The sequence below is a fragment of the Esox lucius genome, chromosome 13 (assembly GCF_011004845.1).
Source record: "Esox lucius isolate fEsoLuc1 chromosome 13, fEsoLuc1.pri, whole genome shotgun sequence".
NCBI classification, from domain to species: Eukaryota; Metazoa; Chordata; class Actinopteri; order Esociformes; family Esocidae; genus Esox; species Esox lucius.
Genome location: NC_047581.1, coordinates 34,706,932 through 34,726,838, shown reverse-complemented (window position 1 = coordinate 34,726,838; position 19,907 = coordinate 34,706,932). Strand labels below are relative to the sequence as shown.

The 19,907-nt window shown below is 46.6% G+C and overlaps 1 protein-coding gene across 3 annotated transcripts in view; it reads left to right on the top strand.

Moving 5' to 3' along the window:
- Nucleotides 1-19,907, top strand: part of kiaa0825 (KIAA0825 ortholog) — a 133,311-nt gene that overhangs the window by 45,126 nt on the left and 68,278 nt on the right. For all 3 annotated transcript variants that reach the window (XM_034296604.1, XM_034296603.1, XM_034296602.1), the window contains 3 exons: nucleotides 396-555; nucleotides 1,707-1,862; nucleotides 3,485-3,579. In XM_034296604.1, coding sequence (XP_034152495.1) covers nucleotides 396-555; nucleotides 1,707-1,862; nucleotides 3,485-3,579 — 411 coding nt within the window. The remainder of the gene's footprint in view (nucleotides 1-395; nucleotides 556-1,706; nucleotides 1,863-3,484; nucleotides 3,580-19,907) is intronic.

The following is a 19,907-nucleotide window of genomic DNA, read 5'->3' as shown; positions in this document are numbered from 1 at the left end:
TGGGCTCCTCGACCCTGCACTCATTCAGAATTGACCGGCATGTCTCACCCACTCAATTATGCTTTCTCGCAAACACACAGACAGTTGAGTAATTTCTACTGTATCACTGCTTTATCCATGCAGGCCTTGAGCATTGGATGGTTTGATAAAGAATGTGACAGAATGAAATGCTCCGTGTTATCTATGGGCGGCATGCCATTTCAGTAGATGCCTCAAAGTTGCACAAAGAGACCCATTTAAATGCTCTCGCCTGCTGCCCCGTTAACTGGATGCCTAGAAGCAATAAATTGTTTCAGGTAGCAAAGGAAACTGTGTCCTTTTGTCTTGCTCCTTCTTTTTCCTTTTTGTATCTCACCTCAAACTCTCTCCCCTCCCCTCCCCGCTCCCTCCCTCAGTGCGTTTGAGCAGGGGGAGAGTGGCGTCGCACAGGAAAGGGACGGCTCCGTGGATGAGGCGACTGAGCGGAAAAAGGCACTGGCGCTCCTGGAGATTTGCCACAAACCAGGTGGCGCCGAGTACCTGAGGCAAATCTATCACATCATCCGAGTCAATGAGGTAGGGAAACTCTCCTTCTCCTCCGCAATTAGCCGTCCACCGGCCTGGGGCCGGGGTCTGTTCTGTCGGGGGGGGGGGAGGTTGTGGGGTTGGGGGTGGTTGGGGGGGGGGCGCTGAGGCCCACTGCTGACCAGCTGGCTTGTCGGGACATGGGCGGCCCTACTCGGTCCTGCCTGGACCTGACGTATAGCAGTAGTGTGGGATGAGGGGGAGGGAGTGGAGGCGGGGGGGGGGTGTCCACAGACATCCAAAGCCCCTTGTAGACCTCGGCTATTGTCCTTTCTCTCATACCAAAGAACAGAAATATGGCCTGGTGTACCTTTTCAAATGTAATGTAACTGATACCGGCAAAACGGGCTTGCGCATTACCAGAATCCACACAAATCTCATCAACCTCCAGTACCAGCATCACCTCTGGTCTGCAGAGTACCTCTACTAACCAGACAAGATCAAGGCAAGGACGAGCAGGTCCAGTCGGTTGGGCTGGGCTGGGTGTTGACAGGCAGGTCCAGTCGTTTGGGCTGGGCTGGGTGTTGACAGGCAGGTCCAGTCGTTTGGGCTGGGCTGGGGTGGGCTGGGTGTTGACATGCAGACTGATGGGTGGGCAGTGAATCAACACCAGAGTACCTGTGACCCCCCCCCACCCCCACCCCACACACACCCACGCTCCTCTACTTCTTCTGCAACCAAAGGTTACAGTGTAAGAATGAGGACGGCATGCTAGCTCCAACTCTCTCTCACCATCTGCACATCCGTCTATGTGCCTGGCCTCTCCCATTGTCCTGTATCTCTGTTTCTATTTCTAAAACAGGGCTGATTCATTTCCACTTCTGTTTTGCCAATAGATCTGGGTATACAGAGAGAAAAGGATGGAGGGTGGAGAGCAACTGGGAGAAAGGTGGAGGAGTGGTGGATGTTGTGATGTCTTGGGGGTGAAGTGTGTAAGAGACAATGTCGTTAACCAGTCGAAAAAAACTAAATTCTTAACCACTCCCACTTAATTGCTTCCCTCCTTCTGTTGATCCTTCTCTCTCTCTCTCTCTCTCTCTCTCTCTCTCTCTCCATCCTTCTCTCTCTCTTTTCATCCATCCTTCTCTCTCTCTTTTCATCCATCCTTCTCTCTCTCTCTCTCCATCCTTCCTTCTCTTCAGGCACTGTTGAGATCCAAGCTGTGTGTCTCTAGTGATGCCACAGATGACTCTCAAGTTGTGACCTTTAACCTGGAACCAGACAGTCCAGTTCACGCCTCGCCCCGGTTCAACCCCCTCCACCAGTTTAAACACATCGGCAGCAATGGGTTTGACCAGGTGGGTTTGTTCTTCATTCTTCTTTTCCGGACTATGGTGTTAATTGAAAGCTTTTTGTCGTTTAAACAGTGCCTCAAATGTTAAATGTTAATTTGAATTCCTTTCTACATAACTTTTTTTCTGAGAGCACTGTGTGTCTGTGTGTGTCTGTGTGTGAGCTTGTTTGTACTGTGTGGTGTGTGTGTTTGTGTCTGTGTGTGAGCTTGTTTGTACTGGGTGGTGTGTGTGTGTCTGTGTGTGAGCTTGTTGTCCTGTGTGGTGTGTGTGTGTGTGTCTGTGTGTAAGCTTGTTGTACTGTGTGTGTGTCTGTGTGTGTGCTAGGAGGCCTACATTTCTGTGTGGAACTTTGTGTGAACGCCACTTTGCGTTTCAGTAAGGAGCGATCCAGCGTGTGGTACAATGACAGCCTCAGAAGCTTTCACCGTTTTCCATATAGGTCACATGGTTTATATCTCTCTTTCAATCTTTCTCTTTCCTTCTCTCTATCGCCCTCTCCCTTCCTCTCGCCCTCTCCCTCTGCGAGGAAGACCAAAGACACGTTAAAAGGTGAAAGAAAATAGAAAGTTTTAACATTTACAATAAGATGACTTTCAAAGTACAGCTCTTCAAGGCTTTGAGCTGAGGCCCCTTTACCCCAAACTTTCTCCCCTGAGTTCTACAGAAATGTCAAGTTAATTGTCAGATATTTCAGGAGCTACAGGTATTTTGGTTCAATGTTAGATAACTTCTGTGTCGTGAGAGACAATGGTTATACAAAACAATCAACAATGTCACATTTTATTAGCCTTTTTTTTCTCTCTTTTTTTCTACCTCTTTGGGACGCCTTGATGCTGTTATGATTCCTTCTTAAAGACCTGTGTTTCTTCTATTGTTCTTTAGAACAGGCTCACTGTAATCCTCTGGCTCACTGTTTCCTCAGTCCTTATCACAGGAGGCTGCATAGCTTTGCATAGAAACACCCTATTAAGAGAATGATTAAAATGCCTTCTCTGCTTTTGGTGCCTGTGTTGTTTGTCAAATCAAATGGAGAGAGGAGAGAAAAAAGCCAGATCCATCAATCACGTCTGAGTGAGGGATGTGGGCAGGGGGGGGGGGGTTGTGTGTGTATGTGTGTGTGTGTGTGTGTGTGGGGGGGGGGGGGGGTAGGCATAGTCGCCTTCCCTTCCTTTTGTCAATAACATTCAGCCTGGAGTTAAGAGTGACATTTTAGCAATCAAACCAATCAGATTTGTATTTGTATTTCCAACACAGCACTGTTCTTCCCTGAACATGAAGGGGGGGTGGGGGGGGGGGTGAGAAAGGGAGAGGGAGGGAGGAAAAGAGAGGGGGAGACTCTGGGCGGTGTGCCACGGCAAAACAGTCAGAAGAGTAACGACTCCCCTCCCAAAATTGATTTATCTTTTTATAAATGATGGCTACATCCCACCAAATGGATTTATAAATTAATTGCTGTCTTATTGGAATAAAAACCTTCTTGTGCGGACATGATTGATATAGCATGTCTGCATCCTCGTTCAAGACCCCCTCCTCCTTAGTTAGTCCACCACAGCTGGAACTATAATTTACTGATCATATTAACTGTGATTAATAACTAACAATAGCATGGCCTCATATATCAACAGTCAGCAGTCGGAGGCTGGACTTGGGACTGGGCCACTCTGCTGCCAGCTTACCAGAGGATGAGTCGGCTGACCGTCACAACACTCCTGGCCAACAGGTACTGTGTGATCTCTCTGCCACGTCCACACCCCACTGCTGGTCAGGACATGACCTCTCATTTCTAACCTGTATGGACGTCTGGCTGGTGTTCTCTAGGGGGAGGGACTTTAGGGGCCAGAGGAGGGGGCGGGGGGGTTTGAGGGTCAGGGCAGATGTGTACTTACAGTTAACTGCGCTGTGGTGAATTAGGGTGTGTGTGTGTGTGTGTGTGTGTGGGGGGGGGGGTGTACAGGGTGTGATAAAGAGACACTCAGTGGTACGTAAATGTAGAATACAGAGGCAGCAGAAAAGCAGACTTCAGAATAGACTATCATCAGGGAGCACCTTATCTGCACGGTGACTTTCAGTCATACTTTTCAAAAGACTGAGGCTCTTGTGAATTCCCTTAAAGAATAGAGACACATGGAGGAGTGGAAAAGTGTGCTTTTCTAAGAAATGAACTAGACAAAAGTCTTTGCTTAACTATATGTGTGTGTGTGTGTGTGTGCGCGCGTGTATGCGTGTGTATGTGTGTGCATGTGTGTATGCGCGTGTGTGTGTTAAAGGTGATAAAGGTGTATCCCAGCAGTACAGAAGCCCTTGGCCTTGAAAGGGTTATTATCAGCTGGGGAGACACGGCTAGTTTAGATCCTCTTGTCGCCTGATTGAAGCGGTGCTCAACTTCTCTCCCCCCCCCCCCCCTCCTCTTCCTCTCTCCTTCCTCACCCCGCACTGGGGCATAAATATTTATGCAGGCAGGTGACACATATTAGGCAGCAATACCTCAGCCTGCACTCAGCCCTCAATTCACAGCTAGCTGTCACCCTGAGAGCTATCAGGCAGCCGGAAGGCTAGTGCACCTTGTCTCACTGGCTACATGAAATACATTTTAAATCACCCTCATTGTTACATGCACCTTCTAACAAAGGGTGAGCGCTGCATTTCTGCCAAGGACACGGTTCTAATAAGGGTGAGTGTCCCTCGGCTCGGCCTGTTCCCTTCTCTCCCCTCGGCTCTTGCCACCCCCCACCCCCCCCAACCCCGCCTCTACTTTTGTTGCACGTGTGTTAAAAAAACGATACTGTCAGGGCCCATCTGAGCCAAATTACTGAGAGGATTATTCATTCATGGAAAAGTCTGAACTGTAAGAGAGACAGTAGAGAGAGAGAGAGAGAGAGAGAGAATGGGGGAGGTAGAGAGAGAGAGAGAGAGAGAGAGAGAATGGGGGAGGTAGAGAGAGAGAGATAGAGAGAGGAGGGGGATTGATGGACACAGAGGTCTAGAGTGAGGGAGGTATATGGAGAGAGAAAAGGGGGATTGATGGACAGAGAGAGGAATAGAGTGAGAGCATTGGAGGATGACAGAGAGGGAGGATGTAATATTATATAATTCATAATTCACCCTAATCTTGCAGTAAAAGCGTCCAAGATTGACTCATTAGTCTGCTAAGAGAGGAGCAGGTTTACACCAGCTTACCAGCGGGCTTTGGGTTTGACTGAGACACGCACAAAAGATGTTTGCTGCATAGCTCTCAGCTGTCACAGTTTTCTCTGCGTCTTCCCTTTCTCCACCTGTATCGGTGCCCATGGATGACCCATTATAGTATGGAGGACAGGCATGAAGAACACCTCGCAGGTTGGACAAACAGGAAGAACACCTCGCAGGTTGGACAAACAGGAAGAACACCTCGCAGGTTGGACAAACAGGAAGAACACCTCGCAGGATGGACAAACAGGAAGAACACCTCGCAGGATGGACAAACAGGAAGAACACCTCGCAGGATGGAAGACTGACATGAAGAACCCTTCATTAGATGGAAGACTGACATGAAGAACCCTTCATTAGATGGAAGACTGACATGAAGAACCCCTCACAGGATGGAAGACTGACATGAAGAACCCCTCACAGGATGGAAGACTGACATGAAGAACCCCTCACAGGATGGAAGACTGACATAAAGAACCCCTCACAGGATGGAAGACTGACATGAAGAACCCCTCACAGGATGGAAGACTGACCTGAAGAACCCCTCACAGGATGGAAGACTGACATGAAGAACCCCTCACAGGATGGAAGACTGACATAAAGAACCCCTCACAGGATGGAACACTGACTCGAAGAACCCCTCACAGGATGGAAGACTGACATGAAGAACCCCTCACAGGATGGAAGACTGACCTGAAGAACCCCTCACAGGATGGAAGACTGACATGAAGAACCCCTCACAGGATGGAAGACTGACATAAAGAACCCCTCACAGGATGGAACACTGACTCGAAGAACCCCTCACAGGATGGAAGACTTAAATAAAGAACCCCTCACAGGATGGAAGACTGACTCGAAGAACCCCTCACAGGATGGAAGACTGACATGAAGAACCCCTCACAGGATGGAAGACTGACATGAAGAACCCCTCACAGGATGGAAGACTGACATGAAGAACCCCTCACAGGATGGAAGACTGACATAAAGAACCCCTCACAGGATGGAAGACTGACATGAAGAACCCCTCACAGGATGGAAGACTGACTCGAAGAACCCCTCACAGGTTGGAAGACTGACGTGAAGATGGTACATTGGTAATAGCTGAGTAACTGAAGGAGTAAGTTGATGATGTCATAGTAAGATTGGCTATGATATGGAATCGTCGTATGTGACATTTTGAAGACAGTTTGGGATTATGTCCTCTCCGATCCCTAATCTCCTCACTGTCATGACTTAATAAAACAAACAGGAAGAACACCTCACAGGATGGACACATTTTAAGCAGCCAATCCGGTACCGTTAAATCACTGACGGGACGGCTTCATTACACGACAGGACCTGCGTGCGCATGCACACGTACAGAAACACGTGCACGGGCCGCTACCTTGACACTGGCGTTGAAGCCGCCAGGAGCGGAGCGGAGTGGATTGACACAGGTGTGTGTGTGTGTCCTTCTTTGTCAGCTGTCACGTCGGTGCTCTACCGGCCGTCATGTCATCCATCATGTCATCCATCATGTCATCCATCATGCCATCCATCATGCCATCTATCAGGGCCAGATTGCGCTTTTGAACAGAACCAGCCTGATTAATCCTCTGTTGCCCTACAGGGCCGCTACATGACAACCAGGACCCACCCTGATCCCCCAGTTATGTTACAGTGCATTTTCCACTGGTCGTTTTCATCATTTGGCAGATACTCTTATTCAGAGGAAATTGTAAAAATAAAAAAAACATATTGGATTACATGGTATGTGCTATGCAGAACCAATTGCCATCAAAATAACTCAACACACAGCCATTAATGTCTAAACCAAAAATGTCAAAAAATTGGGCCCAAGTGAAAATGTCCAAATTGGGCCAAATGTAGCAATTTCCCCTCCCTGGTGTCATGTGACTCGTTAGTGTGGAAAGGTCCCAGGTGTGAATGGGGAGCAGGTGTGTTAAATTTGGTGTTATCACTCTCAAACTCTCCCTCATACTGGTCACTGGAAGTTCAACATGACACCTCATGGCAAAGAACTCTCTGAGGATCTGAAAAAAAGAATTGTTGCTCTACATTAAGATGGCCTAGGCTATAAGAAGATTGCCAAGACCCTGAAACTGAGCTGCAGCTCAGTGGCCAAGACCATACAGCGGTTTTCCACTCAGAACAGGCATCTCCATGGTGGACCAACGAAGTGTAGTGCACGAGCTCAGCCGTCATATCCGTCATACACACACTGATGAGCCAAAACATTATGACCACTCACAGGTGAAGCGAATAATGTGGATCTTCTCCTAACAAGGGAACAGGTCTGGGTAGATTAGATGGTAAGAGAACAATCCGTTCTCATAGTCAACGTGTTGGATGCAGGAGAGATGGGCAGGAGTAAACACCTGAGGGACTTTGACAAGGGCCAAATTGTTATGGCCAGACGACTGGGTCAGGGCATCTCTGAGACGGCAGGGCTTGTGGGGTGCTCCCGGTCAGCAGTGGTGAGTGCCCACCAACAGTGGTCGGAGGAGGGGCAAACCACAAATCGTTGCAGACCAGGTACACCCCCTCATGGCAGTGATATTCTATGATGGCAGTGGCCTCCTTCAGCACTGGCACACTGCACACATTTCTGGGGAATGGTTTGAGGAACATGATGAAGAGACACTCATCAATCTGTGCCTCGGGGCGTCTGCGATATGTATATGTATCTTATGATACTCCATAGTGTTAACAAACTTTTATTAAACATTTACATGGTCTGAATAGCTCCATGGTTTTAATGGAGTATTGTTCATTTGTGGTTGTGGCACATACAGACCTCTCACTCCGCTGGAGTTCCAATGAGCAGCAGCTCCCATAGCTACAGTACATATCAGCCTTGACTATATCCTGTACAAGGGGTTTGTGTAAAAAAAAAAGAAAAAAAAAAAGCATGGATGAATAAATCAATGGGCCACATTTATTCTGTGGCATATTTCTATGTACAGAAATCACACTGTCGCTGTTTATTGAAATAGGTCATCGCCGACTTAACGAGGAAGCGAGCCAGGTGCTCGCTAGGAGAATGCCTTCCATTTAATACCCGGCTTGCTCATCACCATCAAGGTTAGGGGCCTTTGTTTGCGAGACACTCCATGGAATCAAAGGACTGAATGAAGGAACTGCTATCGGATACCCCTCCTGAGTTGGACAGTTTGTTTCTGCGTCTCACTCTTTGTTTTGGTGACCTATCTCTGTGCACTCCAACTTAAAGCCTCTACACATGGTTCAAAAGAAGCCAGAGCCCTTTGTCTGGGGCTTTCAATCAGAACTCACACCCCAGATGTTGATACAGGAGATCTGGTCTTCTTTCATAAAAGGAAGACTACGTGTGGGAGACGTCATGTTTGGGGCTGGTCCTTGTGTGCGCTTACGCTCATCCTCGTGCATTTGTGTGTGTTTACACGTGCCACTTGTCTTGTGTGTCAATGCATGCCTGCGTGTCTTTTGCCACAGTGAATTGTTAATGTCCGCAGATGTCCTGTAGCCCCTCCACACCTTCCTGCCTGCCTGGGTCAACGTGCTCTTCGCTGGGACAACACAACGGCATTCTGACCTGTGTGGATGACGAATTGAGCCCCTTGTGGCCCAGGGCTGGCCTACCGGTTCATCACGGCCTGGCATGGAAGACGTCCTCACAACAGAAGGACGTTTGTGGGCGTCGCTCTCTTTTTGCCGAAGCCTGCTTTAGTGTCCTTTCTGTCTCTATATTGACTTGTTTTCATACGTTCACAATTTCCTTTATTCTGAAGACTATGGATTTGAACCAGGCATGTTGCTAAAGAAACAACAGAGGAAGGAACTAGTATATTCAGTTAACTTACCTCAGTTCAAACGTTGTGACTGACTTTATTCAACTTGGTTGTCGTTACTATTGCCTCTGTTTCCGGGACAGTGTTGCTGCGGCGCTTTACGGGAAATTGCTGTCCGTGCCGAGCCCATGAGCTGCTATCCAAATTGTTGCGATTGACAAAGTGATTTTAGGATGTCTGTAAATACCATCTGTTCCAGAACAGCATATGGTGAGCTTTTTTTCACAGGGAATAAAATAAAAATAAATATGTCAGAATGTTCCCCTTTCTGTTCCCACAGAAGCTGATCAGCCACAGGGAAATGCAACTACTGTCACTGCCGTTTACCCGCCTGGAAGGGGACGTTAGTTGTGTCTCTTAAGAGGTTTTGTATTTCTCAGCTCCATGTGACTCGCCGAACTCCGGCATCACAGACAAACAGAGCTGTCAAGGTCGAGGAGACGGACGTTCCTGCAGCGTGAAAGAAACAGCCACGTTTCTCAAACAGCCGGCTGCCCTCCATCTTGTGAGCGAAGAAATTCAAAAGACTGTCACTTTTGAAAGTGGGGAGCGTGTGATGTGTCATTGAGGAAGGACTCCTTTTTTCTCCAGCGATCCCCATGGTGTTGTCCCTTGTAAAGTGACTGACAGGTTGGGACAGAATGCTGTTCTTGTTGCTGCAACACATCTTTTGTCTATTTGGTTTTACACTGTTTTTTTTGGGGGGGGGGCGGGGGGGGGGGGGGCTACTTCTCTGCTCGGACCGCATCGACGTACCAAGATTTTCATTAGCTGTATGCAGGTGTGGTTTCGTGTGTGCCTGCGTGCGTTTGTGTGTGTGTGTGTGTGTGTTTGTGTGTGTCAGGGCATGTGCACGTGCGTGAAGGTGGTACTCTGTGCGTGTGTATGTGTGTGTATGTGTGTGTATGTGTGATATCTGGTGGTTTGCTCCGAAGGCGAATAAATCAGCGATGCCTGGGATAAGGCCGTGGCCTCTTCTCACACAGCAGAGACAGACTGAGAGGCTCATTAATCAAGCGCAGAGTCACAGATGTGATGGCTTCCACACAAACCGGCAGCAGACTGTGAAAGTCACATCCAACAGTGTCAACTGTCAGGCCGGCCGAAGCGCTCTTCTCCCCTACCCGGGTCTCTCACCCTCTCTCTCTCTCTCTCTCTCTCTCTTCTCAAATTTTCCCTCTTCTACTTTCCCAGTTCTCTATTCTGTTGTGATGGTTCGGTGAAGTCCATGGGAAATATGTCTTGTTTCTATTTTGCATTTTCTTTAGGGGTCGACTTAAATCTGTGGGTTTTGACAGTGAAAACTGATGCGTATGTGTTGAAGTCACAGCAGTAGAAATTGGTTATAGGGTGGTGACAGTGGCCAATATGCTGTCCTAATGTGAGTCCTAACCATGCTCCCATATCTGTCTCAGAGCTTTAACAGTGAATGACACCCAGAAAAATAGAATCGCCTTATTACCTACCAAAGCAAGTAAGTTCACTGAGAATAAATTCCATTTACAAAAACAACCTGGGGGCAATTAGTGTTAACTGCCTTCATCAAGGACAGAATGACACTTTTTCATCCAGCAACCTTTGGTTGGCCGTTCATATGTTCTATCCACTGAGAAAAATAATAGAAAAATGTGCTGTTTCAATGTTTTTTCAATGTCTCTTCGGACAGAAAGACGTCTTTTCAGCATCCTTTGCTCAGTGGGTCACCTGTAGCCTACCTGAACGCTGGGGGGGTGGCGACCTTTCTGATCGCTGTTCAACACGGCTCCTCCTACCGTCAGACGTTGCCCCGGTGATCACGCGCCTCGTCACTGTGCACGCCGTCTGAAATCCCTTTAATCTGCTCTGATGTCCTCCCAGACGGGAGAATTGAGTGACAAAGCCACCCGTGCCTGATTAAAAAGCGGGTCCCTGGATGCTACGGATCTAATGACATGCCGGGTGGCAAGTGGCGGCTGGTGCGCGTGGAAGGAGGGGAGGGGAGACGCGTGATTTCGCGTCGGGGAGGCGTGCACCTGTGGCAGTCTCATTACCCCCTCCACCCTCCGCCTGCCAAGCACCCAGCACTCCTACATTTGCATGGCGGCCGCCAGAAATGGATAATTATTAGAGGGATTCGTGGCTGTCACCATTAATCTGTGACTTAGTGACAGGCTGTGACAGGAGACGGAGGCTCACTCACTCATGCTCTGTTGCTGGGCGGGGAGAGGAAGCTCAAACACCGGGCAGAAATCTTTCTGTCTGGTTTCTTAGTTTTGTTCGGATGACTCGGTCGTTATCATTTTTGATTACCTGGTGTGGTTTCAGATAAATATCACTTTTGTTTTCCTGTTCAGAAAACGGTATGATTTTTGAGCCTATTCCAACTCCCAGCATTTAATTTAGATTGACAACACTTTTCACACGATTTGGGCCGGCAATAAATGTTTTAGGTTTTTACATTTTAAGGTTACATGCAACCTTACCAACGCAGATGTCCCCTACGATCAAAGGTGTGAATAGATTACCTTCATACATGTGTAGCGTAGTCACAATGACTAGATTCAGGAGTGTAATGACACTTTCGTTCCCATGTACATGACATTACTGACACATGTTAACTAGCTAGATAGGTTACACCGCCTCTTCACACAAAATCTACTTTCCATGGTCAGAAGCATCTGAAACGACCTGCTTCGAGAGGGAGGCGCTGTGTGGAGATGCGTGTTAACTTGCTCGTTACTAACTCAGCATTTGTAGCTAGCTAGCTTTTGTGACTGACTTGTTAGCAGAATCTGTATCAGTATTTCCTTTCTTTAATATTAGGTTTGACTGGCTGTGTCAGCTACATTATCTGTCTAAGATGATGTCACCTAGCAAGCTAATGTTGGACAAATTGTGGGATGCTAGTTTTCATGACTCTCCAACTTCAGAAATACTGCCCATTGGGGCACATAAACCCAGATAAAGGATGATACAATGTGAACATCTCAGAAGACAGTGGTTGTAGATTACTGGAGGTTGTAGTTTTCCTGTCTAGGTGACTCAGTGGTTGTAGATTACTGGAGGTTGTAGTTTTCCTGTCTAGGTGACTCAGTGGTTGTTGATTACTGGAGGTTGTAGTTTTCCTGTCTAGGTGACTCAGTGGCTGTAGATTACTGGAGGTTGTAGTTTTCCTGTCTAGGTGACTCAGTGGTTGTAGATTACTGGAGGTTGTAGTTTTCCTGTCTAGGTGACTCAGTGGTTGTTGATTACTGGAGGTTGTAGTTTTCCTGTCTAGGTGACTCAGTGGTTGTTGATTACTGGAGGTTGTAGTTTTCCTGTCTAGGTGACTCAGTGGTTGTAGATTACTGGAGGTTGTAGTTTTCCTGTCTAGGTGACTCAGTGGTTGTAGATTACTGGAGGTTGTAGTTTTCCTGTCTAGGTGACTCAGTGGTTGTAGTTTACTGGAGGTTGTAGTTTTCCTGTCTAGGTGACTCAGTGGTTGTAGATTACTGGAGGTTGTAGTTTTCCTGTCTAGGTGACTCAGTGGTTGTAGATTACTGGAGGTTGTAGTTTTCCTGTCTAGGTGACTCAGTGGTTGTAGATTACTGGAGGTTGTAGTTTTCCTGTCTAGGTGACTCAGTGGTTGTAGTTTACTGGAGGTTGTAGTTTTCCTGTCTAGGTGACTCAGTGGTTGTAGTTTACTGGAGGTTGTAGTTTTCCTGTCTAGGTGACTCAGTGGTTGTAGTTTACTGGAGGTTGTAGTTTTCCTGTCTAGGTGACTCAGTGGTTGTAGTTTACTGGAGGTTGTAGTTTTCCTGTCTAGGTGACTCAGTGGTTGTAGATTACTGGAGGTTGTAGTTTTCCTGTCTAGGTGACTCAGTGGTTGTAGTTTACTGGAGGTTGTAGTTTTCCTGTCTAGTTGACTCAGTGGTTGTAGTTTACTGGAGGTTGTAGTTTTCCTGTCTAGGTGACTCAGTGGTTGTAGATTACTGGAGGTTGTAGTTTTCCTGTCTAGGTGACTCAGTGGTTGTAGATTACTGGAGGTTGTAGTTTTCCTGTCTAGGTGACCCAGTGGTTGTAGTTTCATATGTGTAGTAGTGCTAAACGGATTCTACCAAACAAGCCAGCTGTCACCCTCCATCCTTTCAGCCCCCCTTTCCCCTCTCTGATTGGCAGGCCTCCTGTTTCCCCATAATTCCTCTTGATTTAGACAATAAATTACACTTCCAAACCTGCTAAAGCATTTACAGATATTAAGAGCAGTGCACGCCACAATTAAGCCCCCTCCAGGTAATTACAGGGCTAATTTAACAGCAAACAACTGCCACATTTTCATGTACAATATGTTGCCAGTGTTTACCTGTTTCTCCATCATACGTCAGAATGGGAAATTCAATTATTTCTTTTTTTCAAAAGGCTTAGGGCACCAGAAACTGATTAGATTTTTTAGGAACAACTTTAAGACACTCTTTTGGTCATGAGGTTGGAAGCTGTACATTTGATCCCCTTTGCTGCAATATTGTCTCATCCACTGTTTCACTAGGATTTTAGTATTTCAAATTTCTTAATATAAAATAATTGTATTAATGTATGTCTTATGTTCAGATAAACCTTTTATTAAACTCTTTGTTAAGTTCCCTGAAATTTGCTAAAGGAACAATATATAGCTTGAAATTATTCGCTTTGCGGGTCCTGTCATCAGAAATGTCAGTTGGAAAGGTTAGTTTATACTTTTTCTTTCAACTCTAATGTGTTGTATTCATGTGTCACTCAACAACATTTGCTTCGCACTTCTGTGGTGAATGTATGTTTTCATAGTTTCATTAGGCCAATGTGTCGTACTCTACTGAGCTACAGGGGACCCCACTTCAACTGACAGTTTCCTTGTCACAGGAACAGCTTTCTCCTTAAGGCAGGTCTGACTGATGTCTCGGTGGTGATCTGATCTTGTTCTGAAGGTTGGAGTGCCAGTACAAGTGAGTGTGATGCCCCAGAGGGACCTCCACCCTAGGCCCTGGGCAGATGGTCAGCTAGCCTTCTCAAAGCCAGGACACATGGAGTGGTCATTGAGATTCAGAGACAGTTATCTGTGATATACTGTACCAAGGGATGAGGAAGTGTGTGTGTGTGAGTGTGTGTGTGTGTGTGTGTGTGTGTGTGTGCGTGCGCGCAGGGTTTTAGTGGTAGGTGTGTGAAGGTTGTTGGAACACAGTTGAGGAGAGCCTGTCATCACATCCAGCCTTTCCGATGCCCCATGGGAGAGAGGTTCACAAAGCCAAAGTAATTATCCACTCATCTCACACTGTAGGCTGTGTAGTTAGACATGTTTCTTTGTGTGTGTGTGTGTGTGTGTGTGTGTGCCCGTGCCCGTGCCCCTGTGTGTAGTATTGTCATTTCTATTTATAAGTCTGATAAGAGGGAAGAAGACATGAGAATTACTTTAATTATCTGTGTACATTTACACCCACGCAGAATTCTACTCCGTGAACCGGTTTTATTGGTACTGTATACTATGGATGGACCTGTTGATTTGTTAGATTGCCCAAGTCATGGTGTCCCCTAAATGTAGCTTGGTCATGTACAAGGCAAATCCAGTGACCTTTGCATTCCTGCTCACTGGCCCCGTGACTCTGTAGAGGACTCATAATGGCTGACATTTGGCAAGTATTAGCCGACATTTGGCACAGAATGGCCAACATTTGGTGGTTGGGCTTTTTAACTGCCAATTGTGGGCATCTCTGACGAGGCCCCTGGGTTGCTGTTACTGTAAGACATGACAGGCCAGTGTTCAGGTCATTTGTGTGTTCAACTGTTTTCTCCTTCTCTTTCCTGCTTCTGTTTCTTCACTATTTCTATGTCTTTCTCTTCCGTTTTCTCCTCTTTTCTCAAAAAAAAATTCAATGTTCCCTAAACTTAACCTTAACCCAAACCTTAATTATAACCCTAACCTTAACCTCAATAACCTAACCTTTATACCTAAACTTAACCTAGACCTAATGCCTAACCCACATTTTAAGTTTCACCCTAAACCCAACACCTAAGCCAGAAAATCTAGTTTTTCTTAGCGGGGATGTACCCATGTGGTTTGTTATAGTTTGTCATCATTTACCTATCTTCGTTTGCCAACATTTTCCCCCAGAAGGTAAGTAAAACATGCCCATAGACGCATGCTGTATCACTGTACTGTGTTCCTGTCTTTCCATTGGCTTTCCATTGGCTATACTACCTACAGTATATAGTATATACTCTTATTAACCGGTTATCAATGCAATTAGAGCAGTAGAAACTCATGTGTCATACCTGTGGTGTATGGTCTCATGCTTAGGCCATCCAGCCAATCAGCCTTAATTTCCAAACTACCCGGTTTATGAATATAAATAAAATATAAATATTTATAATTCCAAAATGGCGGTTCTGATCAATTATAACTGTAGATCACTTTAATTCCCGGTTCTGTTTCCAGTCCTTTATTTGGTTGTCTTACCCGAACCGAGTTTCATTCTTGCCTTTGGTTGCTGCTTTTGATCAAATAGGACGTTAATATGCCAAACATTATCAAGTTGTTACTGTGTGAATAAGGTTAGTTATTGTATGGTGAAGTCTAGGTTGTCCATTTGTGCAGAAGCACAGGTTCAAATGGAATCATTTGTCTCTTACTTTACACCCCATAAGTGTAAAAGATGCTTCAGTTCTCAGAGCACTGTGGCACTATGCTGCATTATAATGCTCTTCTTTGTTAGTTGCTGGGGATTGTCTGTGATGTGACAGGTTGCTATGTTAGTCCAAGTTGTTTTTGACAGAACACAAAGAAAAGATAGGAGATGAAGGGGGGAAAAAACATAAAAGCAGCAGATTGATTTTTTTTCTTCAGAGGTGGATTGCAGTTGCTGGAAACAATTCCTTTCTTTTTCTTTCTTTTTCTTTCTTACTTTAAAATGTCTTTGTTTTCTCAATCTCTGCTTTGTCATGACTGTTGAGCGCATTCTGTTTAATTTAATTTGGCCCTTGGAGAAATTTAGTGATCATGATAGCTTCTTTGAATTCATGGCCAGACTGTCTGGAAGCATCTTTTTCAGATTCAGTTTTTTATGCCATTATGAAAACCACTCGCTCCTTTTGCTTTTGACTGAATACAATTTGGGAGTGCATGACATGTTTCATTGCTACATGGCAGGCCTTCTGTGACAAGTCCAGTGATATGAAAGGACATTTTGAATTAGTGCTGCTTCTTCCGCTCCCTCTCTAGTCTCCTCATCTCTCTGCTACTCTATGGCTTAACTTCTCAATCTTTCCTCTCATTCATCTGTCAGTGTTCTTTTTAAACTTGTCTGTTTTAGTGTGTGTGTTGACGCGAGTTTGTCAATGTTTGTTTTAGTGTGTCTGTGTGTGTGTTTATAGAAGCGCACAAGGTTGTATGGCCAGATTCGGTCCGGGGCTGACCCATAGCTGCACCAGACAATCATTCACCCACATCCTGCTGTCTCCAATAGCCTGCCTTCCCCTCCCTCTCTCCCTCGCTCCCTCCCTCCCTCCCTCGCTCCATACCTCCCGACTGTCTACTCCAAGAGCTCTCCAGACCAGTGTGTGGTGGGCCCTCCTCCACCTCCCACCGCTGTCAAGGTTGTCCTCACCCTCACCTGTCTCCTCGCGTCTCCTTCACCTGAAGACAAGTTGGTGAGGATGTCAGGGTCGGATTGCTTCTTTCACTCATGCTCTCCCGTCTCCACGTCCTTTCCGTCAAAACCCTCCCACCTGCTGGCATGCTGTCCGTGGCAACATGCACCTGTCCTTGTTTGGCAGGTGAGCCTGCCTTTGGTTCGTAACTTGACTCAGTGTGTAGACACGTGGAACCTTCTAGTAGAGATATTGGCGTAGTTACAGTAGGCAGCCGTGTTTATTATAATTTCCATGGCAACATCTGTTTTTCCCTTGGTCCAGACACTCAAACGAGGATACCTTACGGTTTAGGTTCTGGAAGCATGGTTGGTCTGCGGAGGTGCGTAGTCACTAGTCTAAGGCGCATTTCGGCAGACACTCGGGCGTTAGGGCGGGAGCCCGGGCTTGTGTTTACAGTAGGTTTGAAGCTAGTTGGGGCAACGGATCCCTACAGTATGCTGTTTGTTGCCGTGGATGTGTCAGGACGAGATCTCGACTGATGTCTGTCAGTCTGCAGCTTAGCGCTGAGGTGTTGTTGTTGTCTCTGTGTTACTCAGCACAACATCTCTGGCATGATAATGCACTGCTGATAATGATACTTCTGGCTCTTCCTATTTCTCTCACTCTCTCCGACAAGCCCCGTCTCCCTCTAAATCTCTCCGACCTAGCGCTGTCTGTCTCTCTCCCCCTCTGTCTCTCTTTCTCCCCCTCTCCCCGTCTGTCTCCCCATGTCTCCCCCTCCTCCCTCCTCGCCTATCTTGCTCCAGCTCCCGTTTCTCTGTGTGTTTCTGTATCTGCTTTTCCTGTCTCCTCTTTTTCTCAGTCTTCTTCCCTTCCCTTTCCCCTGTCTGATGCATCTTCCCTTCTCTCTTTCATTATCACATTATAATGGAGCACTTTGAGAATACATAGCAGGCGATTTACTGTTGGGAATGCATCGTGTGTGTGTGTGTGTGTGTGTTTGTCTGCTTGTAACACGGCATTTACAAAGGGCCTTAGGAGGCGATACATCACTGCAGAGGAGTGAGCAAGAGAGAGGGAGAAGGGAAAGGAGAGGAGAGAGAGGGGGAGGGGAAGGAGGAGCAGAAGGAGGGAGAGGGGGAAGAGGAGAGGGAGGGAGAGGGGAATGAGAGGAGAGGGATATGGGAAGGAGAGTAGGGGGGGGGAGAAGGAGATGGGGGAGGTGAGAGGGGGAAGGGGAAGCAAGGAGATTGAGGGAGAGGGGAGAGGGCTGAGGAGATGGGGGAGAGGAGACAGAGGGAGAGAGTAATGCTAGTTTACAGAACATAAGCATACAGCCAGCTAGCTAAAGGGAGCCTAAGCTGGGCTATTCATTTCTTTATTTTAGAAGCATATTTGTGTGATAGAGAACAGTGACAGGAACGATCAAAGGCCTCATCCATAAATGAAGCTGTCAAAGATGGCCGCCAGCTGAGTCCCAAGGCAAAGTTCTCTTTCTCACTTTCTCTCCCGGTTATTCTAAACACCATGAAGAGAACCACCACATAAAAAAAAAAAAAAGAGGCTAATTGAGCCAAGAGTGTGTGTGGCGTTGTGTGTGATGATGTGAGTTTGAAATGTCTCTGTGAATCCGGAGGGCTGGACAACAATGAAAGACTGGGATCCTCACCCTCGCTAATTAGCACTTTCAACACCAATGTATGATCTCATTATTGCCTTCTCCTTATGTAACACACACACACACACACGTACACACATTGCACCATGATTGCACAAAGCACACAAAGCTGATGATTCATCGTTGTGTTTATTATTGCATTAATATGGTTAGTGTTGCAAATGAACATTTATGAAATGTTGAGATAATTGTAAATATGATTCTAGCAGCATTCCAACAGTAAGTTGTTTGGTTAAGAGCGTCGGCTAAATGACAAAAATTTTAATTCTGTAAATGTTGTAGATTTTGCCTGTCTTTGCTTTGCTATGTCATAGTTTAGGCAATTATATTTTGATCCCCCCCCCCGCCAATGCCTATGCAATTACCTGAGCATTTCGATAATTACATGATAAATATCATCAATCATTTTGCAATACTGTTAATGGGTAGCAAGCGTAATGTTGATATATAAACAAGTATTCCTCTATGATTGGGTACAAATTAGCCACATTATAAGATTTGAAAATGGAGGAATATTTTATATTTTCTTCAAGACTGTGCCGTGTTTTGGTATAACAGAAACAATTTAAACTAACTAATTAGTATCCATGCACCGAGGGGGGGGGGGGGGGGGGGGGGGGTGAGGGGGTGATGTAGAAAGGCAGAGGGGGAGGGATGAGGGTTGATAATTAGACTGAATTAAGCCATCTCTTTTAATCCATCCCCTGAAAGTGAGAAAGAAAGGCTTGCGTTTGGGGGGGGCTACACATTCAACCCTCTGCTCTTTACAACTCTGCCAGGCTTGTCTCTCTCTCTCTCTCTCTCTCTCTCTCTCTCTCTCTTTCTCTCCTTCTCTGTCTCTCTCTTTCTCTGTATGTCTTCCTCTGTCCCCTCACTCTCTCACACACACAGACTCTCTCTCTATCACATGCACTGTCCCTCTCTCTTTACCTCCTGGCCCTCCCTCTCGCTGTCTCTCTCCTCTCTCTCTCTCCCGTCTCTGGTTCTCCCGTCCTTCTTTCTAGTCCCCTGCCTGACACTAGCTGAATGTGTGGGAACTGGGAGGCATGGTGCTTTAAAGACACAGAATGGATCAGCTTGTGTTTCTAAGGCTGTAGAAGTGTCCCATTGTTATGATGTCAGTGCAACTCAAGAAGCCTGACCCCTGGACCCTATGGATTCATGTGCGCCCTTCGTCCCCCATTTCTACAGGCCAGATTGCCATTGTCCGCCCACTAGGGGGTATACAAGCCTTTTGCTGTGGAATTCAAGGCACTTATAGCATACGACACGCAACTTTATTCTGCTGCGCCATTTCACACTCTCACCCTCTCTCTCTTTCTCTCCCACACTCTCACCCTCTCTCTTTCTCTCCCACACTCTTACCCTCTCTCTTTCTCTCTCACCCTCTCTCTTTCTCTCCCACACTCTCACCCTCTCTCTCTTTCTCTCCCACACCCTCACTCTCTCTTTCTCTCCCACACCCTCACCCTCTCTCTTTCTCTCTCACCCTCTCTCTTTCTCTCCCACACTCTCACCCTCTCTCTTTCTCTCCCACACTCTCTCTTTCTCTCTCCCACTCTCTCTTTCTCTCTCCCACACTCTCACACTCTCTCTTTCTCTCCCACACTCTGTCTCTTTCTCTCCCTATGTACCACCCCTGTCTCTGGCTTACTCCTTTACTCTCAAAGTCTTTCTTTCCTTCCTCCGTTCTCTCGCCATCACACACACACACACACATTCACATGCGCGCGCACAGTCTTTACCATCGCTCTGGTGCTCTCTGTGTACATCGGT